At 36.0% G+C, this 26086-nt stretch overlaps 1 protein-coding gene across 1 annotated transcript in view; it reads left to right on the top strand.

The window, feature by feature from the left end:
* The window catches only part of VPS13B (vacuolar protein sorting 13 homolog B), a 431388-nt gene that overhangs the window by 57539 nt on the left and 347763 nt on the right, over window positions 1-26086 (top strand). Inside the window, exons 8-16 of the mRNA XM_005423449.3 lie at window positions 902-1167; window positions 3784-3879; window positions 4222-4344; window positions 6465-6602; window positions 7978-8065; window positions 12937-13128; window positions 13705-13874; window positions 16683-16877; window positions 18402-18526. Of these exons, the coding sequence (XP_005423506.1) occupies window positions 902-1167; window positions 3784-3879; window positions 4222-4344; window positions 6465-6602; window positions 7978-8065; window positions 12937-13128; window positions 13705-13874; window positions 16683-16877; window positions 18402-18526 (1393 nt within the window). The remainder of the gene's footprint in view (window positions 1-901; window positions 1168-3783; window positions 3880-4221; window positions 4345-6464; window positions 6603-7977; window positions 8066-12936; window positions 13129-13704; window positions 13875-16682; window positions 16878-18401; window positions 18527-26086) is intronic.

The following is a 26086-nucleotide window of genomic DNA, read 5'->3' on the forward strand; positions in this document are numbered from 1 at the left end:
AGACTAAGCAGTAAAAGGTCTGAAACTCGTAAAAATGGGATCTCTGAGATTCAAAATACATGAATAGAATTGGAATATGGCTATTTCTGTTCTCAGTTAAATGATTCATTGAACATAATGTTCACCTTCAGGAACAGTACTGCATCCTGTACTACCTATAGTAATTCTGAAGTATTTAATAGCCCTTATGAGTCCTGCAAGAGTGATGATGAAACCAGATAAAAGCTATTTGTGCTCTTTGTACAGGCAGTACTACCTGTTTATATCATGAGTCTTAGACTTGAATCTTTGGGGAAGTTCTTGCTTTGCTCTGCAGGCTGTCTCTGCTGATTTTCAGAGACAACCAACATTTTGACTTTTGACTCACAGATGGATACCAGCTTTTTTGAGCCTAGATGAACTTGATCTTTGAATATTTGAAAAGCTTAGTTTTAAACATAGGATATCTTTGATCTGTGCTGTATTTACACTTTTTTGCATTAGACTGTTGTAACTGAAGTACTTTTAAATTTAATTTTAAAATTTGAAACTACAAGATCATAATATCATTATTTAGTCAGATTTAATTTTACAACTTTAGAAGGACTTTAATGGAAGCAGTCTTGACGACTTCTGGTATAGATGCCAAATTCTGGTCTCTCTGCAGATGTATGATACTAAAACTATGGCAAAGACCCTTAATATTTTTTGGAGAAAAATGTTAATGAATTAAAGAAGTGCTTGAAAACTCATATTCAGTAATTTAAAATTTGTACTGACTTCTATGATTATAAGCCAAGTATCAGTGAATGCTGTGTGGAATACAGTCCAAGATAAATTTCACATACCATAAATTTGAATTTAATAAATAAATTTTTAAGTATGATTTATCTGAAATTTAGCTTGATTTTTGTTTTGAAAGGCACAGAAGATGAAGCAAGCTCAGTAATGCAATATCCTACACAGTACATTAGTCAAGATCCTTATTTCCATCAAGATGATGACCAGCAACAAGGATGGGTTTCTTGGGCTTGGTCTTTTGTTCCTGCTATTGTGAGTTATGATGATGAAGAGAATGATTCTGGTGGAATTGGTGATGGAACAGCAGAACAGCAGAAGTCTCAGTCCCTCAAGGATCCTATTATTTCAGTTGGGTTTTACTGTACAAAGGCAACAGTGACTTTTAAGGTAAATATTTCTCTGTGTCATAAAGGATTCATTTGACTTATTGAGGAAGTGCATAAAGATTTCCTGAGCATTCAAATACTGTTTGATTCAAGACAAGTATTGTTGGTATTATGAGGGGAGTATTAAGTTAATGAATAACAAGAAATGTGAAAGCTGAAAATTCCTCTTCCATCGTACTGGACTGATAATGGCAATGTGAGTAGTTTTTGTTATTTGAGCTTAGAATTTGAGTGTGAACTTTTTAATGTTCAAAGGAAACCACTTAATTTACTTAGATTAATATTTTTAGATGGGACAAAAAGCCTGAAAGCATTCCGTGAATGTTCACTGCAATATTCTATCCATCTAATCTTTATACAAATATGTATTTCTTTATAAAAGCCCCTCTAATTTAGAGCTAGGATTGGAGGAATTTTTAGAGACTATTCTTTTTTGGACTATTGTATGTGAAAATACCAATTTAACTTGATAATGCTGAATTAATTTTCCAGAGGTTGAAATTGTATTGAAGGAAAAAAAGATAAATAGTACATATAGGCTGAACTATAAACAGTATATGTAGAGAAAGATTTAATGTAAGTTCTAAGCACAGCTGGAAATTGTTGCTGGCCTTCTAATATTTTGTAAGCTTGCAGAAGGGAATTTAGAGAGTCTGACTATAATATTGAGATGTACTGACAGAAATTAGAAATTAAAGTATTGAATTAGCAGAATACTTGTAATGTTTCAAACTATTTGCAAGCAATTCTATGTGCATAATTTTGCCAAGTGGCACTTGGCTTTACAATGAAGCATATATTAAATCAAGGTCAGAACTTTGCCATAGAGTCATTTAGGGTGATTTTTATGACTTTGAGCCTTTCAGATTAACTGCAAGACTTTTGTAAATCTCATACAAAAATTATGTGCCTGGATTATACTCAGTACCATCAGGAGCTCCCTGTCCCTTTTCTGCCTGTTTGGCTTGACATCTGTGCGCAAGAATGTTTTGTGGGGCTTTATGCCTAATTTAGTTTTTTTTTGTTTAGTGGTGTAGAAGGGCATTTCGCTGCTCAGCAACTGCCAGAAAGGGTGAGACAAGTGACTTTGGAAGCTGTAGATATTCTGTGGGGATGTTGATGTTTTAAGCCTTCAGCCTCCTGAAAAATTTGGTTGAAAAATTTGAAGATATCAACAGCATTCAAGTGTTCAGTTGTGTTCTTTTGTGTCAATCTGCTTCAGCTTTCATTAAAAGACGTTAAAAAGAAATAATATAATTTTTTCCCCTGCATTAATTATATTCCTGGGACACCACTTGAAAATGAACAAGCCACTAAAGTTCAAGTTTCTCATTTATCATGGCTCAGTATCTTCTTTTACACTATGTCATACAGTAGTAATTTTGTGCTCTTGTTCCTCATGCAAGAAAACTCATTAAAAATAATATGAACTTATTTTTTTGAACATGTGTTTTGCTGGAGAGGGTTTTCCTAATGCTTCATTTGCAAATTCACGCATTTTATATTAGGAAGTGATTAAAAACTACTCAAAATGTAACATTTTGCATTCTAGAAATTTTAAATGTGAAGTGATGTATGATGCTAATATGGTGACAGGAGGAAAACAGAATTCATTGTTCTGCTTGCATGCAAGGAGTGTATGGAATTAATCTGTGGTTCATATTTTTGTTAAAAAATAAGGTCAAGTTTCTGCATTAACATTTTGAATAGTTGATATCATTCCAGCTAAAAATCATGCCAAATTAAATGTACCATTTTCTAATAATGGTGAAAACTCTTCTTGTAATTTCTGAGTTCTTTTAATCAATTAATTGCTTTTCCTCTGCAATAATTGCACACAGGTGAAGGGTGATCAGTGACTTTTTTCATCCAATTTTCTTGGACATTCAGATTACAAAATTTTAAATTGAAACAGCATCCATGTGTATCCAGTCTTGAAAACAAAGAGAGTGTTTAGATATTAGTTTATAAAAATTAGAATTTGGAGTATTTAATCTGTTCACCATAAACTAACTTGCATATTTTTTGTGCCAGATGTAATATATTCAATATAGAGTGCCTCTTTTTACTTTTTTATCTTAGCTGTAGGTTATGTGCTTTTTAACCTGTGCTTGTTTTCTCATTTTGAATTTTTATATCAAAATCATACAAGAAATATAAATGCATGTTGCTCTTGATTGCCATGACATGAAACAAAAATGTGTAAGGTTATAATCAAAATATGTCTGCAGTATTATAATGATGTTTAATTATTTTCTGGGGAAAATAAATCAAGTATTTATGGATTTTTACAGCAGTTTATAAGCTTATTTGATATTATAGTGCAGCTGTGTATTTGTTTCATCTTTTCACACAGTTTCTCTTTAGGTAAGCAAACTGAAAATACTATAGTGGATTTTAAACATTCTGTTATAGCGTATTTCAAACCGACATTGAACATGAGACATTCTGGATATGGATAATGTGCTACAGCTGTTTAATTGCACCTGTTTCCTGACAGTTAATGTATTTTTGCCCATAGTTTACTTTGTCTTTATCAGTTCTGTGTATTAATGACCATACTGTCATTGAATACTAATATTGACTTTTATAAGGTGTTTATCCTGTTGTTCTGTAGCTCACTGAAATGCAAGCTGAAAGTAGTTATTACAGCCCTCAGAAAGTAAAATCCAAAGAAGTTATATGCTGGGAACAAGAAGGAACTACAGTTGAGGTAATTTTACATTGACAGGGCTTTTTTGGTACATTTTAAGCAAAGTACTAAATAGTTGCCAGTAAAATAGTTTTAAATTATTTGATTGCTGATCTTTCATTTTCTGTCATATTGTATGTGTTTGTTGTAATAATCATGTAGAAAATAACTCTCTAAACTTCTGTGTTGTAGTGGTTGAATACTACAGTAATACCTTCCTTTCAAGTGCCCTGTATGATTGCTGTTTATTAAAACTCTAAATATATAAACTAAGCATAGTTTGCTTCATTTTCATCCATCTTCTCTATTTCTTGTGGAATAGAAGGCTTAAAAATTTATCACTTTTTTCTTTTTCCTCACTAGGTCCTTATGAAAGGTGAACTTTTTTTTGATTGCCAAATAGGTTTTGTTGGTTGCCAAGCTATGTGCCTTAAAGGAATTATGGGAATTAAAGATTTTGAAGAGAATATGAATAGGAGTGATGAAGTGAGTATGTTGGAATATCAGTTGATTTGCTCAGTAAGCAGTTTTGTTATCCTTTATTAAAATATCTGATTGCAAAAATTGAGAAGACTGCTGTTACCAGCTGTGATTTTTGGATATTACTGTGATACAGAACTCAGTGTCCATTCCTTAGAGTTGAAAAGACAAATATCTCAGATTGAGAAGAGGCAGAACATAAGACTTCTTAAAAATCTTTTTGGACAGTAACCCATTGTTGCCTTTGTGATTTTGTATGACAAATTAAAATATATTTGAAAATCTTTGAAAGTACTTAAATCAGCTGAAGATTTGAAGGGAAAAATGGGAACACTGTATGGTGAAAATAATAGAAATGTGGCACAAATACTGGAAGAGTCTTACCTCACTTTTCAGTGAGATTGAGAGCAGTATGAAGTGAAGGAGTTAGACAGTATTAATTCTTGTATTTTAAATAGATGCAAATCTTCAATTGTTTAAGAAAAAATCAGGTATCACTGTCAACTACTTTATTTATATAAAATTATTTAATGAAGTGTTACATGAAATTCTAAATTCAATAATGATGATTTTCAGTTGATGTGTAGATAGGGTAATGCGCTAAAGTATTGGAGAACAGCAACTATTATCTATGTTTAAATAAAAACAAATAACACAGCCAAGAAGAGACCTGTTAACTTGATGTTAGTGCTCTGTGAACTCTTGTAAAGTATTCTAAAAAGGAAAATAAGGAATATGGAAGAAAATAAGTCCCTGTATTTATGTCAAATATCTTCTAATCTGGGAAATTGTATACTGTATTATGATAGATGTGATGGGGCAGCTTCTTACCTTTCCCCTGTGAGAGCATCATGGCTTGGCACCCATCTCAGGTGTTTGTGTTTGCAGAGCAGAAAACAAGAAAATATTATGACATGACTGCTGAGTATGACACTGTTGGGATTTTAGGGATGCAGTGGGACACACTACATGACTGGTGTGCTGTTATGGATACACACAGGCTTTTCCAGAAGGAGAGGCTGGGGAGGCAAGGATGAACCAACTGTAAAAATGCAATGCTGGCCTTGTTAAGGACAAGGGAGATGTGGTTGGGGATGTGAGAGTGGACAGCCACCTTGTCTGTGGCAACTGAGATTGTCAGGTATAAAATCTTGGGAGAACTGATTTTTTAGACTGAGGTGAGTGGGTGAGCAAGAGAATTTCACAAAATCATAAAATAGTCTCTTTTGGAATGAACCCAGAAAAAAAGTCAAGTCCAGCACTTAAGTGAATAGCCCATACAGGGATTGAACCCACAGCTGTGGCATTATTAGCCCCATGCTCTGACCAATGAAGATAATTTCCTTTAAGTTAGTTAATAAGGAACATTTGGGGTTTTATTCTTACTCATTTTTCTGCCACTCTCTAGTCCAGGAATTTAGGAAAGTATCTGCTTTATGACAGTGGTGATGATACTACTTTCCTGTTGTCTGTGTACTGCTGTGCTTGTGGGATTGGTCCTTTCATAAAGGTTCTGGCTCTGCCTGTGATTGAGAATAGATAGTTGCAAAAAGTAAACCTCCTAAATAACTTTTTTGGATATAATAACTCTAATTAACTCTTGTTAGGAAAGTTGTATTGATTTCAGAAGGGTAGAAGTCTGGGAGGAGGCATGCTAAAATCTAGATGAATAAAGAATGATCATGTAGCAATGAGGTCATACATGGAAATAACTGATTGCCTTGAAGATGATGAATACAGCATCTGAAAGGACTGGGCAGCCAGAAAAGGAGAGTGCAGTGACAAGTTTGTATAGAGAAGAGGATTGGGGCAAGATTTGGAGTGATGATGATCTGAGGTTATTTGCTGTTAAAATGCAGCTAATATATTCTATATCCTGAGTTGTATCATATTCATTGGTTCAGGCAATTTTTGTTGATTTGAAAATGGGGAAGGAGTGGACAGGAACTTGTGTTATACGAATTAAATTAATTTCTTTGTTTCATCTTCATTCATAATGAGACATGCTCTTGAGGGTTACTACTCTTGTGTGTGTCATATTTGTGTTATGACAGAATTGAACTACTCTGTTAACTTGACTGTGTTTTTTTTTCTTTTCCTACTTCACTTTCTACTGCTTCATGAAGGAGGCATGCTTCTTTAATTGTGGAGAAAATTTGAGCATGAAAGGAATGACATACCTTACCAATTCACTATTTGATTACAGAAGTCCAGAAAATAATAGTATTCGTGCAGAATTTATATTGGATGCAGGTCATCATAAGGTCAGAGAATTACATTTTTCTTATAAAAAAATTTCCAGTGCTCTCTAATGGATTTCTTCTAATTATTTAGATCTGTGTACTAATGGAGGACTGAATTCTCTTTACTTTTACACATTTAACTGAATCTTACTTTGCAGCTGGCCAAAAAAAAAAAAAAAAGTAAATCTGTTTTTGTTAAAAAAAAGACACCCACAAAAACCAAGCCAAAAACACAGCCAAACTAAAAAAACATGTCCAAAAGAAACCTCAAACTCCCCTCCTGCCCCAAAAACTGAATTAATGTCATAGTTTCCAAAAGCAGTAACCACAGAACATTTTAAGAGGAAAAGAGACATATGAGAGAATACTAGCAAAAGTCAAGCTTTACCAGCACATATTTTGAACCCAGACAATAAGTGGTCTATGGTCTTCAAACTAAGAAGTGCTGTCAGATTTGGACAGTATTAATTTTATTGCTGCGTTCTATATTGGTCTACTTAGAGAAAATCTTGCTAATTCTCCCTTTTGTGGAGACAAATTTTCAGTCACTTCTAGTCTCTGTTGTTGTAAATTGTGCAGTAAAGCTTTATTCCCTGGTTGTCTGCCATTATTAAAGATTGGTTGCAATGACCAAGGTGGTCCTTTCGAGATGTGTTCATAGGTGGAGGTCTGTGCTGTTTATTGTACAGGTAAGCCATTTACAATTTTGGAATGTATGTAATTTCCTTCAAATTTAAATTTAACTATTTTCACCTTTTTAGTACTATTGATAAAGTGTAACACAATAATTACGTGGAAAAATGAGTTTAGTAAAATCACAAGTACTTATAGTCAATCTTTTCCTATAGTGTGTTTTAAGCTTTACTCTATCCTTGGTCTGTCTTCAATGCTTTCACAATTTGCTCATTTTTTTAGCAAGATTGGAAGCAAATTTCCTGTGTAATGTATTATATTATGTATGAATCCTAATGTTGTCATAAAGTCTTGATAAGTTTCCTGCTGCTGAAAGATAAAACCACCATATTCCTTGAAGCCAAAATTGAACAAGTTAAAGTTTTCAGTGTATTTAATTAGGTTGATTTATTGCATGCAAGAGGTCAAATGAAGAATATTTACTTCATTAAAGGTACTAATTGACTAGATGTTATTGATGAATTGGTCAGCATGTCCACAGGAATTATGGATGTGCATTTGTGTGGCCTTAAATGGAAGTTACATTACGTATCAGAAAGGTGAATTCTTTGTGATAACCTCTGTCCTTTGCTTTGATAAGCCTTTCCCTGTGTTGATGCACAAATCCAAACATGAATATCTCTTTAATACAATCTATCAGTTGGTAATCTCAAGATTCTTTCCTTATACAACATTTTCTTTGTTTGCTTTGCTTTGTTGGTAGGAGACATACACAGAGATAGCTGGAATGCAGAGGTTTGGGGCTTTCTACATGGATTACTTGTATACAATGGAAAGCACCGGTGGCAAAGGTACCTTTTTTTCCTTTATTTACCCTGATAAATAATAGAAACAAAGACTTTTCATGCCCAGATGGTCCTTGATCAACTGTCCTCTAACTTACCTTAGATTTACCATCAGGATCATCATTAAAATGCTTTCCTCTTCATTGATGTTAGTTGTTTTGGTTAACTGTTGATTGTTGGTATTCTTCTTTTTTTATTTTCCTTTTCTTGTGTAAGTAATCATAATATTTTTTATAGTTGCTAAACTGAAAGTAAATATCTTGTAGCAGTGGTGGAATTCATAAAATACGATGTCTTTTTAAAAGTTATTATTTTTGACTTTGCATATTAAAAATATATTGAGAAACCTTGGTTGAAGAATGAGATCGATCATATACTTGGCACAGGAGCTGAAAAGGGCTATTGTTTTTCTTCTATGAAGAAAAATGCAAGGATGCAAGAAAGTGTGAAGAATTATCTTTAAATATATATATATAAACAACTTGGTGAGCAAATATTAGCCTAAACCATGTGCATATAGATATTGGATAATTCTAAATAGTTTTTGTGATAAATTCTTTTCTAAGTCTGAGAAGTGGATTTAATGAAGTTAGTATATCTACTTTTGTGGGTGTCACAAAAGCTGGGACAAAGGAGTTAATCTATGAGCAAGTAATATGTTTATATTTTTTCACAGATATTCTTATCACTGATTGTGATATAATTTCCCCCTCACTCCTCAGAACACTGTCATTTACAGCTGCTGTTCTGCAGTTTTATTGTCAGATTAATATTACTTTCGTCCCCATTTGTGTATTTATTATTGTGCATACTATTTCTCTGGATATCTGCTGGGAACTTCTTGCTATTTTGTGACTGAACATTTATCTGTCCTTGCTACATAGTCCAACTAATCTGGGGGTTTTTTTGTGTTTGTATTTCTGTGTAAGAGAATACACAACTCCTAACGTTTGGCTTAGTTTTCTGGACATGGTGGACATTAAGTCTAAAAGGAGCAGGAAAGAAACTTCCAGTTTCCTTAGATCATGAAACATTTACAAAAATAAGTAAATGATGCTATTGCCCTCAGCCGTAGAGGCATACACCAGGAAATTTAACAGTTCTTTCTTGACTCTGAGGCTTTCCTCTGTGCCATGAAAGTGGTGTGAAGCTCTGAAAATTTACAATTAAGTCAAATATATACTGCAGACTTCTGGCTTTAATAACGATATAAGTGTTTTATTGCACACTGAACTCCTATGCAGAGAAGTTGAAAACCTCGGGTAAGCCTTATCTCCTTTTGAATCTTAGTGTAGAAATTTAAATATGTGCAGACTACGTGCATTATGAAGAAAAATTGATTTTGTGGAGTATTTTTTCTTGTTTCTCTGAATGCATAAGGAATGTTGTGATCATATCCCTTCCTGACTTTTAACTAACGCTTTTCAGAAATTACTGAACTCAGAAATGCTTTTTTATTTTCCTCAGTGTCAGACTATTGTGTTTTCTGACTACGTTTTTCCCTCCTTAGCTTCTCTTTTTTTCCTACCAGGATGATTTCTCATAGCTTTGGCTTCTATTTTCTCCATCAGTCACTAGGAAAACACCTCACAAAATGTAGCTTGGCTTTCTATCAAGTCTTACTGTGTGCTTTTATTTTAATATTGTTCCTTTAATTTCAGGAACCTGGCTGTGTAAATAATAGAATAATTAATTTTTAAATTGTTTAAATGGTTGTTGTTTTTCTAGAGTCAAGAACTTAAAATCTTAAATTTTGAAATGTTTTTTTTCCTCAGAAAAGCAAATGTGATGTTTTCTTCTAGTTACTTTCTAGCTAATTTTTCCATATTGTGGGTTAAATGCAGAGTTGTTAAATAGGACGTAAACAAATTGGTGCAAAATATTTATTTAAGATGAAGGTATAAATACATGAAGATTTTGAAAACAATCTAAATCTGCTGCATTTTTAATGTGTTGTTTATATGAAAGTTTGCATTTTACTATTTCTGATTTCGGTATAACTGTTTTTAGTTACCATTGCTACACCCCACATACCATAAAAAAAAAAACCACGAACCTAAGTTATAGGAGGCAGTTACTGTGATTGTAAGATTTTTATCTGTCAAGGCAATTTTGGTTTGACACATTCTTTGCACCTTTAACCTTTCCTGAAGCATAGGATTACTGATTAAACCACAAGTGCCTCCTGGATAACATTAACCCCCAGGAGTTTCATCTGTCATTTACAGAAGTGCATTAATCAATTTCAGTATTTTGAATGAAAGCAAGATAGTCATGCACAGTAGTCTTATTTATACATTTTATCAGTCTTCCCCTTCCTTTATTTTTCTGTTTTTTTGCTTTGTGTTTCAGTGCAGAACAATTTCTCTGAAACAATATGTAGCCTGTCAGTTCCCACTGATTTGCATGACCTACAGAGCTAGTAGAGTGTGCTGTTGAAGTTACCTTTTGTTTGTAATGTGTACCTCTCTACTGTGCTGGCAACTTCATTATGCAGCACTCATTTTGATATTTCTGGTTGATTAGTATTAGACATACAATTTACAGGGAGCTTGAAAACTCAGTGGTTGAAATTTGGTTTTCTTTATGCATCCATGAAGTTTCAAGTCACTGTGATCACCCACTTCTGTAGAACCAATAGGTTTTCTACCTTTTCTATTTGCTTTTAGGTGGAATTAACTAGAACTGTTCCAAAAAGTGGTTTGTATAAATTTTGTCACTTAGATATATTATTCATATATATACAATATATACAAGCAAGTCTGATTTTTCCTCTTTTAAAAGGTAGGCTGTTACTACTTCTGGCCTTATTATTTTTTGCCTTATTATTTTTTATATGATGGTATGGCTTTTTGCACTCTTTGGTAGTGTTCATCTGAACTGAATACTGTGTAGAATTGGAAGGATAGAAGTATGTATGTTAACTGCCTATAAAATAAATGCAGAAGTCAGTATGCTGGGTTTCAAACAAATCTCTTTCAGGATTCATTCAAAAGATTGTAATTCACTTCCAGCTGAAGATTTGAGTAGGTTTTATAAGGAAGTATCCTTCTGTCCTTTTATCTTTCTTTTATTGTTCTCTTTCTTCTCAGAAAAACAACAAACCAAGGGAAGCAGAGGCTATAAATGCTCTCACCATCAACTTCTGTTAGGCTTTTAAGGATAAAGTTAATTCTTCTGCTGAGTGCATAAGCCTGTAAAGGCCTGCAGAGCATTATGCCAGCTGTGCATCAAATTCAGCATTCTCTCAGTTTATTTGAGGACCTTTTTCCTCACCAGTGCTTAGAAGCAACAGTGTTTTATGGAGTATGATTTAAACATGAAGGAAAAAACCCCCTATGCTTGCTTCCTTTTCCACCAAGCTCAACTTCCCTCAATGTAAAGACTGTTTTGAATGAGTGCAGTTAGAAGAGTACAGTAAAGGAGAGAGACCAAAGGGTGAATGACTGGGTTTCTCTTGGGCAACCAGAAATCATAGAATTGTTGAGGTTGGAAAAGAACTCTTTAAGTCATTGAGTCCAACTGTTAACCCAGCACTGCCATGTTCATCATTAAATGGTGTCCCCAAGTGCCATATTAATGCATTTTTTGATTACTTCCAGAAATTGTGGTTACAGTGCTTACCTTGACAGGTTGTGCCAGTGCCTGTAGCCAATTTCAGTGATATTTTTCCCAATATCCAATCTAAACCTCCCCTGGTGCAACTTGAGACCTCTCATCCTGTAGCTTCTTACTTGGGAGAAGAGACTGACCTCTTGCCCTTGCTACACCCTCCTTCCAGGTAGATCTAGTGAGCAATAGGGTCTTCACTGAGTTCCCTTTCTCCAGGCTAGACAACCCCAGTGCCCTCAGTTCCTCAGAAGTATTGTGCATCAGGCCTGTCACCAGCTCCACTGTCCTTCTGTAGTCTCAGAACCATTTAGTCTTGATGCTTATTTTGTCAGAGTGTTCAGTTATGTTATGGTCAGCAAGGTATTTAATGTTCAGTGCTGCTGTCAAAGCAATGAAGACACTGTCAAAGTGATGATCTTAGGGAAAAAATCAGAGTGAAGTTCTGCAAGCTAAAAGTGTTAGAGGGGTAGGACTATATTTGTACAAGTCATATGTGACAGGAAAACCTGAGCTTCTGAAATCTGCATGATTTAACTAAAGCATTTCTGTGAAGTATGTTTAGAGAAATAGTCGTGCTGTTGGTGTGACTAGATGAGTAGCCTGTACTCATTGGTAGCTGATGAACAACCTGTATACACTGAATGTGTGATTTTGGTCTATCTTATTACTCTGTTATCTCTATTGGCTTTTTTAAAAAACAGTCTGAGGCATAACGATTAAAGAATTTTTCTTTCTTCTTGTCCATATGTCAGTGAATGGTGGTAAATGTGAATGGAAGGCAGGGTTTATCTTCATTTTTAGTCTTCTTCTTCCAGTCTTGTCATGGCAGCTAACCTTTCAAGGGCCCAAATCTGTCATGTTTCTGCAGCACATCTTTTCCTTGACTGTTGGGATACATAACTTTGTGACAAGCTGTAGAAAGTTTTGAACAGTGTGACTGTCATTCACATGTTCATTTAAGCTGCCATAGAAATTTAGACACCTCCAAAGAGTCCCAAATTTGAGAAATACAAAGTTCATGGAAGAGTTCATAAGTTTTACTCTGCTTGGAGGCAAGGCAGAAATTTGTCCTGTTTGCTCTGCATTTACCAGAAATAATTTTGTTAAAACCTGTTAAATCAGTTATTGTATATTTGTGTGTTATATTTGCATAGTTATATTTTTCTGTATATTTATTAAGTCTGTGATCACAGGATTTGAAACAGGAGTAGCTGATAAAATATGTTATGTCCAATTGTGTGTAACTTTTATAAAACTTGTTGTAGTTTCTGGGAATCAGCAAGACCTTTCTTCAGTAAAGAGTGAGGATTTTGGAAATGTTCAGGAGATGTCTACAAAAAGCCTCATTGTGGGTCCACTCAATCTTCGACTGGATAGCAGCACCGTGCACCGCATCATGAAAATGATAGTTTGTGCTCTGGAACATGAGTATGAACCATACAGCAAAACTAAGCCAGGTTTGCTCCTATTGCATATACACAAATATGCAGAATTATACCAGACTACATTTAGTGCTTTTAAAGGTGCAGTTTTCAAATAGTCTTTTGAGTCCGAAGAGGAAAATGTAAAATAAAGGTAAATTAATCACAATATCCCTATCAGTGTTGGATGTGCTTCTCAGATAATTTCAGACACTTTGAAAGCCATTTGTTTTAATCATAATCCTCATGTTGAGTAAGAATAGCTTCATTTTTTACTCTAGCTTAATTTTGGAGACTTAAAGAAGAAAGTCTTCCTACTGGTATTAATTAGTTCAAAATAATAGTTATATAGGATGAAAATGCAGGGAAATAAGTTATGGTAGACTGTTAAGATGAGTTTCTCAGAGCAATACAGATTTTAAGTAAGGAAAATGCAGTTAGTATTGTATTTAGCCTTAGGTAGAAACAGTGTGGAAGAACATTATTAACTACGAAGGGGCAGGGAGTAAACTTTGCATTTTTTTTGCTAGTCCTTAGGCATTTCTGAGACATCAGCTTTAGGGCACATTTTACATATTTTAGTGAAACATATGCAATCTCCATTTATTGTAGATATTACGGATGGAAGTAGAACTATGCCAAGCTCAGAAGAAGTAGCATCACTGGAGGAATACATTCCCACTAGACTTACAACATTCACTGTTCTTAAGTGTACCATTATAATCCCTGTGGCAGAATTCAATTTACTAGACCACTTGCTGCCTATAATCATGGGTGAGAAGGTATGTATGCACAGATAATGATTCAGTTCTTTATATCAGCTTGTGCTATTCGATATAAATTTTCTTACTGGCCTGTTATTCCATGTGCTGGATGTATCACTGACTTCTGGATTAGTTTGGTGGCTGTGAGCCTTAACTTCAGATACCTAAAATGAGTGGCATCTGACTAGTTAGACTTGGAAACCGAAGGTGTTATGTATGGGTAGGAAAAATACTTTCGAATGAAAAGGATTTTAAAGCATCAAGCAAATGAGAAAGCAGTAGCTCTGGTCTTTTGATCAGAAGAGCACCTGTTCTGCAGGTCTTCATAAGCTTGGTAAAGTATGAAGTCTTTTAATATGCAGGCTCAATAGAGATGACATAGGTTTTAATAGCCAGCTCTGTATGTACCAGTTCCATACAGGATGTCAGCTGGACTTGGGCATTTAACTGCTGAATGACAAGCTCAGAGAGACAGAAATTTCCTAATAGCCTTCATTTGTTTTATCTTTTGGATATGTATAGTACAATGCCAGCTAAAGAATCCTATACTGGTTTTGTTCTCATTGGTCTCCTTCGTCAATGTACAAAGCTGAGGTACTGTAGGGGTAAATCTGTGGCTTGTAGTGAAGACTTACAGTAGGTGTATCTCTTGTGCCAGAGGCTGGAAGGTGTTTTATGGGTAAGGGAGGGACTGGGAAGAAGAGCAAACTCATCAATTCTTGAGTTAAATTTCTAGGAGTTTTTGTCCAATTTTTTATTTTATAAGCTGAGAGTGCTCTGGTAGCTCATCCTGAAGAAGAAAATGCTTTGAGGAGACCTCATTGTGGCCTTTCAGTACCTGAAGGGGGCTTTTAAAAAGGAGGGAGAGGGTTTTGTACAGGTAGATAATGACAGGAAGAGGTACAATGGTTTTAAACTACTAGTTTAGATGTTAAGAAGAAATTTTTTATTCAGAGGGTGGTGAAGCACAGGATCAGGTTGCTCAGAGAGGTTTTTTCCTTTTGAGCACTTTTTAATACATTGCACTGAGTAGTGCAGTGGGTTGTAGTGCTTTTCACCTTTTGGGCATGGGCAGATGCTATTTTAATAATGGGAGAACAGTCCCGTGTTTGCTGTAGGTTTGAGGTAAAGAAGTTGAATTCCAGTGAATTTTTTGGTTGATGTAGTCATTACTTGGAGTCTCAATTTACATTTTTGAATGAATCCAAGTGTATTTAAAATAATGATTTTGAATTTTAGATTGAAAATCATATGTACGTCAACTTATTGTCCTATTTTGATGCATATTTAATAAAATTTTCAGATTTGTAGTGTAATTTGGATTGAAAGAGATGTTTGGAGGTGTTTTCCAGGAGTTCAACATCCTGGTCAAAGCAAGGGCAGGTCTTCTCTGTACCCTCCCAGTAGGTTGCAGTAGACAGCAGTGGGATTCCTCTCTGGCCTTCTCCAGACTGAAAGACTTCAGTTGTCTCTGTTTCTCTTAAAACAGAGCTCATGTGCTCCAACTCCAAAGCCACTTTGTTTCCAGCAAACTTACTCTGGTACGCCCATGTCCAGCCTGTGCTGGGTGCAGTACTCCATTTTAATGGATACTATGAAAAATAGACTTGGATGGCTAAAATCATGCTATTTATTTTGTATGGAATGGCATCTTCTTTTGTTGATATACCTGGCTTGTCTGTGAATACACAGAAGATGACAGATCAGCATGAGATAAATATTGTGGTGATAATGTTTTGGAGTGATAAAAAGGTAAACAAAGATTTTTATAGGACAAAATATTTTGAGTTTGCATATTCTTGCACTGGGTTGACCTCAGCCAGCTGCCAGATGCTTACCCAGCTGTTCTCACTCCCCCTCCTCAACAGAGCAGTGGGGGAGAGAATGGGATGGGTCAGGGTAGAGGGGGAGATCAATTACCAATTACCAGTATGAGCAAACAAACTTGACTTGGGGCAGTTAAGTTCACTTATTGCTAAGAATCCAAACACCATATATTCCCTATGCCCCTTTTCGCCCTGAGACTCAATTTCACTCCTTCATTCCCCGACTCTTCTACCTCCCACCCCTTAACAGAGGGGGACGGAGAATGGAAGATGGGGGTCAGTCTGTAACAGCTGAGCTCTGCCACTCCATCATTCTCATGCTGTTCTGCCTCAGTGCAAGTCCTTCTGGCAGGTTGCATTCCTTGAGGGAGAATCTGCTCCAGCATGGGCTCTCTTCAAGGCTGCAGTGCCCTTCAGGACACATCCACCTCCTCCAGCGTGGGCATCTGCATGGGCTGCAATGTGGATGTCTGCTTTTGTGTTGTCTCTTTCATGGGCTGAAAGAGAAGCTCTGCTCTGGTGTCTGGAGCACACTGCCTCCCTGTCCATCTCTGACCTTGCTTTTCATGTTGCTGTTTCTCACTTACTCTCTGAGTCTTTGCAGCCTGTGAGGTGTTTTTGCCCATTCTTAAATGTGTTTGCAAAGAGGTGCCCCCAGCTTGGCTAAGAAGCTCAGCTGTGCTCTGTGGTGGGGCTGTTGCAGCACTGGCTGGAGCAGGCTAAACCTGGCCCAGGACAGCCCCTGGTGTCCCCTCACAGAAGCTGCCCCTGCACCACCAGCACCTGGACACCTGCACCCAAGACAATTCCAGATAAAAGGTTGATTATTTTAAACTTCAAAGAAAATATTTTGGAAGGATTTGAGGATTTGTAGCATAATGCCATGGTATCCATAAATAGTTTATTTCATGTAGATTTTCTTGTGTGTTTAGGTAAGAACATGCAGATATGATAAATAATACATTTAATTGTTACATAATTTTTTTCCTCCCTGCCTTAGAACTTAAGTGGGCTGTTAAATGCTGCAAGTTTCCAGCCCCTGCGGCCTTTACCTTCCGTGCGCATTCTGGTGGATAAGGTTAACCTGGAGCACTCGGTGCCGATGTACGCTGAGCACCTGGTGCATGTGGTCAGCAGCCTGGGGCAGCCCTCTGACAACCTGCTTCACTACTGCTACCAGCACTGCTATCTGAAGGTCAGTGAGGGCTTGAGATGTGTGCTGAGAACATCGTGTATGTTCAGTTAATCTGCAGTGTTAGCAGGTTTCCTGTAAGGATGTTTCCAGCTAATCTGAAGGGCCGTAGAGTAAATACATTTCACAGAATGTTGTTGTTTGGGATTGCTGCTTCTGACTCGAGCCAAGTGTTTTGTAATATGCGCTGCATACTTCATATGAGGAAACTGCAAACTGAAGCCCCAAGGTCCTTGTGACAAGATAGAATTATTCAGAAAGAAACTGTTTTCCTCATCTGAGATAATGCTCCTGTGGTTTGTAGATTGCTGCAAACTTAAAAACTTGATGGGAAGTTAGGAGGAAAAACTGTCACTACTAGTAGTGTTGATAGAGCAAACCCATCACAGTGAAGATATACAATCAAAAACTGTTAACAAACAATTTAATTGTTTTGCATTATAAGAGGGCAGATCTCTGAATGTTCTCAGTTAAAGATGCATTATGTGAAAGGAGCTCTTATTGTGAGGCTAAGGGAAGCTTAAGATATGGAAAACTGTTTTGAGACGATTCAGTTGCCATCTGCTCTGCAGAGGAGTTTTAAAGCAGGCCTTTCCAGCCTTTTAGGATGTGCTTAGGAAGTTTGAAACCTTTTGGGTGCTACTAAAATATAAACATCTCATACTACTACTGTTAATTTTAGTAAGTTTCTCAGTTATTTATTCGCTTCCACGCTGATACTTTACAGAAATTTAAATATTTATTATCTGCATTCAAGAAACTGTGTTTCAAAATTGCATGGCAAGCATTCAGTTTTCTGGGTGACATGTCACATTTAAAGTGATTGGAATTGCAGTACTGCAAGTCATCTGTATGTTTTTCAGTTTGAGAGGATTTTTTTCTCTTCAGAAAACATTTTAGTAGCAAAATTTGGACATCAGCTTTGGGTTTTAAAGGGTTTATTTGCTAGCTTTAATAGTGGCTGAATTGTTCTGTTCTTGTGAATAGTGGTACAGCATGTTAAAAGACAAGACTACAACAGTTTGTTTGCCATATTGAATGAGGAAAAATAATGAAGAATTCCTGTGATGATTCTTTCTGTAGCCAGGCTCTTATTAAGAAAAAAAGCTTTAAAGGCTAGCTTCTAATTTCCTTAAATACCAGTCTTTGGTGACAACCTGTGTTGTTATAATTACTCAAAGTGATTTTATTTTGTATGAAAGGCTGTATGTAATCTGCAAGTTTAAAGGATATAGACTAAAGTATTTGAGTTGAAAAATTGTAATTCAGTATTCTTTTAAATTCAGCAAACCGTAGTTAACACTTTTTGAGTGAAGAAAATATTTTTACATGTATTTTTAGGGCATTATTTGAAGTATATTTTTGTAGCTATATTTATGTTTGGGGAAAAGGAATTATCTAAAAATAAACCACTTTTTTTAATATTTCCTGAGTATATTTATACATACAGATGTTATAAAATATCTTGAAAGTAAAGTAATCTAATCACTTGACAATACACCATTTGACCAACTGAATTTGTTCCAGATATTTGGTTTTCAAGCAGCCCTGACTTCTTTGGACAGTAAAGGATTATACTGCATCCCTGTTCCAGTTATCCCCTCATTCAGTACTGCTGTTTATGGCAAGCTGATCAAGTTCCCCAAATATTGGTGAGTATACAGTGTGTTTAAGTCACGTGCACAATTACTTTTGAATTTTTAATGAAGGATTTAAAAATGCCAAGCTTTGCATATATCCCTAAACTCTGTGTCCTCTCACGTTCTATTACATCTGTTATCATTCATAGGTTTCTTTGTGAGGATAGCTGTCAATAAACATTTAGACCTGGTTTGGCTGAGAGACCTGGAGCTAATGACACCAAGGTCACAGGTTCAATCCCAGTATGGGCCAGTCACGTCAGATCAGTGATCCTTGTGGGTCCCTTCCAGCTCTGCAGATTCTGTGGTGCAGAAGCCCTGTGGTACATGGTTTTCTTCTAGACATTGGAGGTTTCTGGAACCAGTTGCCATTCTGTCTTGAGCTGATACAAAAGTTACATACTGATGGCAAGCTTGATGTTTGAACTGAATAGGTCAGCTTTTTCTTTTTAAAATTCAACCAGATAAAAAGCAACAAACTGAGGAGTAAAACCCCCAAGCATCCCAAATCCACAATGTTTCTGCTACACTTTTGTTTCTCATTACAGTTGGAAGTGCAAACTATTTGTAGTAGCTCAGATGTTAGATACAAATATTTTTCTGCTGAAAACGGTTCTGTACTTTATTATGAAATGTGTTGTATAATTTTTTTAGCCATAAATGCAGTGGAAATTCAGTATTTACATTTATCTCTGCAGTTCAAATTTTGTGGTCCTAAATGTCAGTATGTAATACTGCATATTGATAGGTCGCATTTATAAAAACTATTTTTAGGAAAATCCATTTTGACAATATTTTGGACAAGATATTAGTTTTCTTTATCCCTCATTTTGAGTAGTAACTGTCTGCAATCCTGGTTTATGACTAAATCCATGCAAAAAAAATTACATGGAGTGATAAGACAATAAAAAAGTATGTTAATTTTTAAATATTTTGGCTTCAAACATTGGGTTGAATAGCTAATTTGTAAGGTACATTTGTTTGTGAAGCCTTAATGGATTATACAAAAATAGTTGTATAGTTGTTCTTAGTGTCACGTAAAGAATGTACTAATTTTTCTTTCACAAGCTGTGATACCATATTAAATATAAATGGGTTTTAGCATTATCAGCACACCACCAGGTGGTAGCAGCCTAACTGACTTTGTCAAAATTTCTATCAATAGTTTACAAAAGTATTAATTACTTTGAATTAGTTGCTCTTGTGTTCTACCATTTGGCAAAAAAAAAAAATTCCAGGATACCCTATAATCAGCACAGATCAGAGTACTTCAGGACTTTACAACTGACAGCCTTTCCTTATGTTATCTGGCATTTAACACTAAGCTCTGGTTAGTAATCCTGGTTAGCAAACTGCATGAATGAATCAGTGTTTAATAGAAACTTAAATTTCTTCACTATATTCTAAAAAATGTTTAGTTGTACAAAATAAAAAAAATCTTATAGGGATGAATTTTGAAATAAATCTGTCATCTGACAAGTTCATGTTATTCAAGTGCTGCTGCTTTCTCATGAGTATGGTTGTGCTTTTCCGCGTGTGCTTGTGCTTGCTGTGCTCCATCTCTTGCTTGCTCACACTTGGTTTCTTTTGCTTTTCCTTGTGCAGTTTCACACTTGCCCTCACTCTGTCTCATGTTCCTGGTCTTGCCCTTACGTTCTCTCTCTCGTGCATTCTTGGATTGTCTTGTGTAATCTGCCTCTCTCACATTCTTTGTCTCTCTCTTTTAAAAATGCATTGTATTACCATGCATGCCCAGCTGGAAGGAGCTGTAGTTTTGTGGACTGGAGGCAGTGGAATGGTCCTGCCTTAAAACAGCAAATCATCATTGGCATTTATGAGAAGATATTATTAGACCAACACTTTCTGTGGTACTGTGGTGTAGTGTCTTTTGATGGCTTTCTCACTTTTTTCCTGTGGTATGATCTCTTTCTATGGCTTATTTATTTCTTAATGAAATGAAAAAGAAATTTATAAAATGAACTTAGTCCAACCATTTATCTAAACTAAGCAACACCAATTTGTGAGTAATAAAGTAGAAAAACAAATGAGTACAGCAGCAGCCTGGTTAAATGAAGTGTAGTTTGAAGTGAGTAAAAGTCCAGATGAAACGCATCAAATAGCACTTCAGCTAAATCGAAATCAGCATGAGGACTGAGAGCTTCATTGAAGTCATGCAGTGAGTGAGAATTAGTCTGGTAGGATAACCTGGTAATGTCGTTAAACTTAAATTCAGTCCTGCCTCCCAAATTATACCACCTGCTTTATTTGGATTTGTGGATTTCACATTCCAGAGTTTCTTAAAGTGCACACATCTGATGCTACATGTGTTCTTCTATTTCTTCGTAGAAAATACATACCACAGACCATACCTTTTAAAAACAAAGACATTTTATGAACTGTTATGGAATCCCTTAGGTAGTATGTTTTGAGTTAGCAGTGAAAATCTCAACTTTATTTCTGACATAAATCAGTAGAAAAGTTTTCTTTTCTAGTTTCAGTACAATAATCTAAAAGTTACTGTTATATACAGTGTATTATACTGTAGTAATAATAATTTTTTAAAACTAGTTGATAAACATTGGCAGGCTGTTTTAACAGATAAAATTTCAGCAACATCAGTCCAGTAAATTCTAGTAAATGACCATAAACAGTCATAATGTGCTGTTTACCTATCAGGTTGATGTCTCTTTTAATTTCAGTTTGTACACTTTCTTTGTATAAAAGAAATGCGCTCAAACTCACTAGTTAACTAAGTCTTGGACATCTTTTAAATTGCATAGCTAATCTGCTTTTATTGGAAAGTAGAAACCATCTGGTCTATTGTTTTTGTCAAGTGTAACAAGATGCAAAATACAATGTTAATGTCAATATTTTACAACTGCTTTATGTAGTGTTGCATGCCAGATTGTAAAGCAGCTTTCAGAGCTTTCAGGAGGATGTCTAAAACCAACTGAGAATTAACAGAATATGGTTAAAAGCCTAGAGTGAATGACAAGAATGTTTATTGCCAAACAGAAATCTTGAGAGGAATTAGATGATTTTCTTTTGGCTTCAATGTCTCTGGTAACAGATGAGGTAATCTGGTGTGAGACACTTCAGTGTTGTAACCTTCTATCACTTCTAAGATACCGCTTCACTGTACTTCTGAGGAATGCTAAATTAACAGTACAGAATATGGATTTGTAATAGCCTTCCTTTTATTTTTCTGGTATCTGATTGACAGTGAAGTGTCCTCTTTATATTTTGAGCTAGGTATCAGTCTAGTTATGTGTGTTATTTATTGCTTTTCTTAAACTGTCTTCTCTAAACAAGTGTTCCAGACTCATGTTTTTGTTTTAATTTATCAGGTCTATAGAAAGTTTTTCACTCACTGCTCTACCTGTGGCAGATTTTCAGACTCATGTGAGCTCTGGTAGAATGAAGTAATAAATGAGGGTGACATCATTATCCCTGATTCCTTTCTGTTCAGCTTCTTGGTCCTGTAGTCTGCTTTCAAGAGATCTATTTTCTTGATAGTGAGTCCCCTCTTTATTATTTGGATACTGGAGCAATAGCTGCTGTTTGCTGCTTTCAAGGAAGCACCACTACAGAGCTGACTAATAGCTAGTCATGTTAAGTTTGAGTGTGTGAATTTACCTTTTATAAAGAGGTTGAGGACCTGCTGGGTAAATTATTATCTAGGACTTCATGGTCCGCACTTGAATTATTAGAGAGTACAGAGCATTTAATTGGTTGTTTTTGAGTTTTTACTCTGTCAGAACAAAAAACTTAAATAGAAACTTGCAATTAGATCTCAATAATTATTAGTTAACGAAGAACAGTCTTTGAGATGCTTTGCAGTTTCTGCAAAGATTCTTTCTTTTGAGCTGTTCTCTGCAGACTGTCTTAAGAAATATATTTGCACTTAAGTACATGCAGTGTGCTAATCTCCATCAAGATTCATCTTTCTGATGAAGAAGGATTTTTGGTAACAGGAGATTTGATTTATGTTGGCACTGTAGTTTCATTTTTCAGTGTTTTTATTGAAGTGCTAATCATTATTGACAAAAGCTGACAAAAGTTAAAAATTTGCTTTGCTGTTGAAGGTAGTCACATGTATCATTTGCTGGGCACCTCAACTGTCCAGAGATCTGTCACTCGTTTCACTTGTGAAAGCTGTGAATTACAGACCTGACATAGTTATTTTATTAATAGGTGCATTTATGGTTCTGAAAGATCACTTAGGAAATTTAGATGCAGTGCTCTTCACGTGAAATGAATATGTGTATTTTCTGTAGGCTCTTTTTATGAACTCTCAAGAACATTTATATGGCATAGCTGCACTTAATATTTCAACACAGATTTAACTGTAAAGGTAAACATTTACTGTGTCCTTAGAATCCTTAGAATCTGCTACATTTAGAGTAGTTTGGCAAATTAGGTTGTAGCTCCCTTTTGGCTAACTATTATGCAAAGATTTTGTGAAATGTTCTTTTCCACCAACCTGAACATCAGCATTTTGTTTTCTTACATGACTTCCTTGCTTTTATTTTGATTTTTTCACGGTGTAATTGTTGCCTTGTACGCACAATTTAGTTTCTCTTTTATTTTCTAGCTTTAATATTAAATGTTAATATTAACATTACCAAACCCAAGGACTCTAAATCCCTCATTACTACTGCAAAGATTTTTGTTCCAAATTTTGTTATTGTAAAAGTGTTTGTATTTTTATATAGCTTTACTTCATTTTCTTCCATCACATGTCCCTTCTAAGGCAAACATCTGTCTCTTAATCGAAGCTATTTACCTGGTATGCCATACAGTTGTATTCTTATTTATAAAATGCTTTCTTGGACTCATTTTGCAATTGATAAAGTCGTTATAGGGTCTAGCCGGGATGTGCACCTGCTCGTGTCTGCTTCAGGGGTCATCTTGTAAATACCGTGTGCATTTAATGGTATCCCCATGAATTGACAAGGGGGAGAGCAATTCATGTTGATCTGCAAGCAGAGTGGTAGATGAAGATCTGGCTTCTTACACAGTAAGAAGCTATTTAGCAAGGAAGTTAGGTTCTGCTGACATGGCCTTTACCAACAAGGTACTACTGTCATGACAGTAGGAGATCTTTAGAATTACTGCTCAGCAAAGGATTAAAGTGTATAATGGAGAATGAGGTTAACTGTCTGGTTTTTGCTATTTTTTTGAATAAAACATCTTTGCAGGCAAGTCCAGTGGAGTAATCTATGTAGGACTAGAAATCATAGTAGATTTGTGAGCTTGAGAGTCACAAGATTTAGTTGTCATGACATTCAGTGCAGTGGTGCTAGTAAGAGTCAAGCAGATCCTACTGGCAGGTAACACAGAGCCAACTATTCCACAAACTGTGAGCATTAGATCATAAATCTAGGAAGTTTTCCCATAAATTGACACTTAGGTCTCGATTTTGGCAGCCTGTTTTATTGGCTAGTCACAGTAGATCAAGAGCAATGTCAATTTAGATTGGATGTGGATTGCATTTCACATGGGCTGTTGAGGGGCATGCTCATTTCTTGGGTCAGAAGCAGACACAGGTTGAAAACACATGAAACTCATTTTGTAGCATTCAGTTGTGGCTATTAGTTATGTCAGTAATTGAATTTAAGTGCCAGATAAAAATTTGGGGTATTCTTCGAAACAGAAAAGGTCTGGGGTTGAATGCCTGAACAGATGCATTCAGTGTATGGGGCAGGGGAGTTTCAGCCACCTCAGCATTGTTGCAGATCTGGTACATGTTTGAACCTCTTTGAACTGTTGAGATGTGCCAGTGATAGGGGCTGTGCAAAAGCAGAACACAGCAGTCGTTCCCTTGGGTTCTGCAGGGGTGTTTGTGTAGTAGTGCCTCACACGTGAACAGTCAGAGCAGCACAGTAAGGAGCGTGGTGGATTGCTTCAGTGTTGTCCACTTCTCTGCGCTTGCCTAGAAAATGCATCAAAGAACAAAATACTAAATCACATTTTTTAAAAATTGGTTGGTAGCTGGTTTTGGTAGGACATTACCTACCACTGACACTTTCAGAAGTTTGATTTACTGTGCATCTTAGTGTTTGAGGAGTAAGTATGGCAGGATAGTATAGCATATTGTGAACACTAATGTGTAGGGTCATATAAAGCTTAAACAGAAGTACTTCTCATTGATTTTGCATTTCTTGTTTTATAAAGGGGGTCATGCTTGTGTATGAGGATGAAGATGCTTGAAGAACTTGTGTAGAACATTTCTAATCTACAGCTATATGAACATTTTAAGTTTCAACAAGAACATTTTGGGGCACTTTTCAACTGCACTATTCTGGAAGGAGCTGTTGTTGGTTACCAAGAAAAGCACTTGGAACAGGAGGGGTTTTGCATTCTGAGGGGTTTTGCGTTCTGAGTACATGACTTGCAGCTTGATTAGTGTAACAACAAAGTAGCTTCAGTTGTAACCCTCAAGTTTAATTTTTTTTTTTAATAAAGTCCAGATCAAATGTTACTATTTCTCAGCAGATGTGGCAGGCAGCATTCAGCAAATCTGTTGAAAGTGCGGTTATAATCAATGTAAATTGGAAGCAGTTGTATTGTTCAGTATTGTCCATGAGGAGGAAATTCAGCAGAGTTGACACTAAAGGGTAGTCACCGGGAGTGTTTCCAGTGTAGTTATTTAGACTAATTAATTGTCAGATCTCTTCAGTGAAAGTAAATTAAGCTTGTTAACTAATATCTGTCCAGGGAAAGTGATTGCACATGGTGAATAGTTAATCCTGGTTTTTGTAAGTGTTGCCATCAGGATTTGCTGGCATTTGTACTAGAAACAAGCAAATGGTATTTCAAAATGTGAAGGATTCTCAGGGTTGAAGCTGCATTTTGATTAGAGACTGGTGAAAGGTATCAAAAACACAGTCTTAAAGCTGACATGCTGTTGTATAGCATAGATCCTAAGGAAAAACTGAATGTATGTTTCCCTGATATATATTTCTTTTGCACTGGACATATTTAGAAATTTTGTTTCTCTCAGTGGTAACACCATCTGTATAAAAGGACCTGTTAGGATTTTCAGTGACATTCTCTGCTATGAGGCTTTACCCATGTAGTATCTGACTAGAAAGATGGACTAGTGGCAGCTCTTCACAAGAAGTTTGTCCTTTGTTTCTCCAGAATTTTATCTGTAGTTTGGTGCCTTTTTTTCTGCCTGTGAGTGAATCTGTGAATTATGAAGAGAAATAGTCTCTGCACTGGCATCTCTTCTGCTAAATAACTAGAAACCCATCTGCAGCCCTGAAGCTTGGTGTTTTCTTGTGTCTCAGTTCATATACACATATCTACTTGTAGCTTTCCTTTCCACTCCCAAAGGACATATATTGAGGCTTCAGACTGAGGACAGCTTCTGACATGCTTGTTCCCTTCAGCATTGTTGGAGAAAGTGCCAGCCTGAGGCCCTGGCCTGAGGCTGGTGCAGAGCAAGTGGACAGGTCAGCAGTACACACAGCGCAGACCATTACTGGAGCCAGCACTCAGCCTCCATAGCTGGCAAACAGGCAAGCTTGAAACTTGGACCCTGAAACTGAGCATGGTTGTCATTCT

The sequence above is a fragment of the Geospiza fortis genome, unplaced genomic scaffold (assembly GCF_000277835.1).
Source record: "Geospiza fortis unplaced genomic scaffold, GeoFor_1.0 scaffold200, whole genome shotgun sequence".
NCBI classification, from domain to species: domain Eukaryota; kingdom Metazoa; phylum Chordata; class Aves; order Passeriformes; family Thraupidae; genus Geospiza; species Geospiza fortis.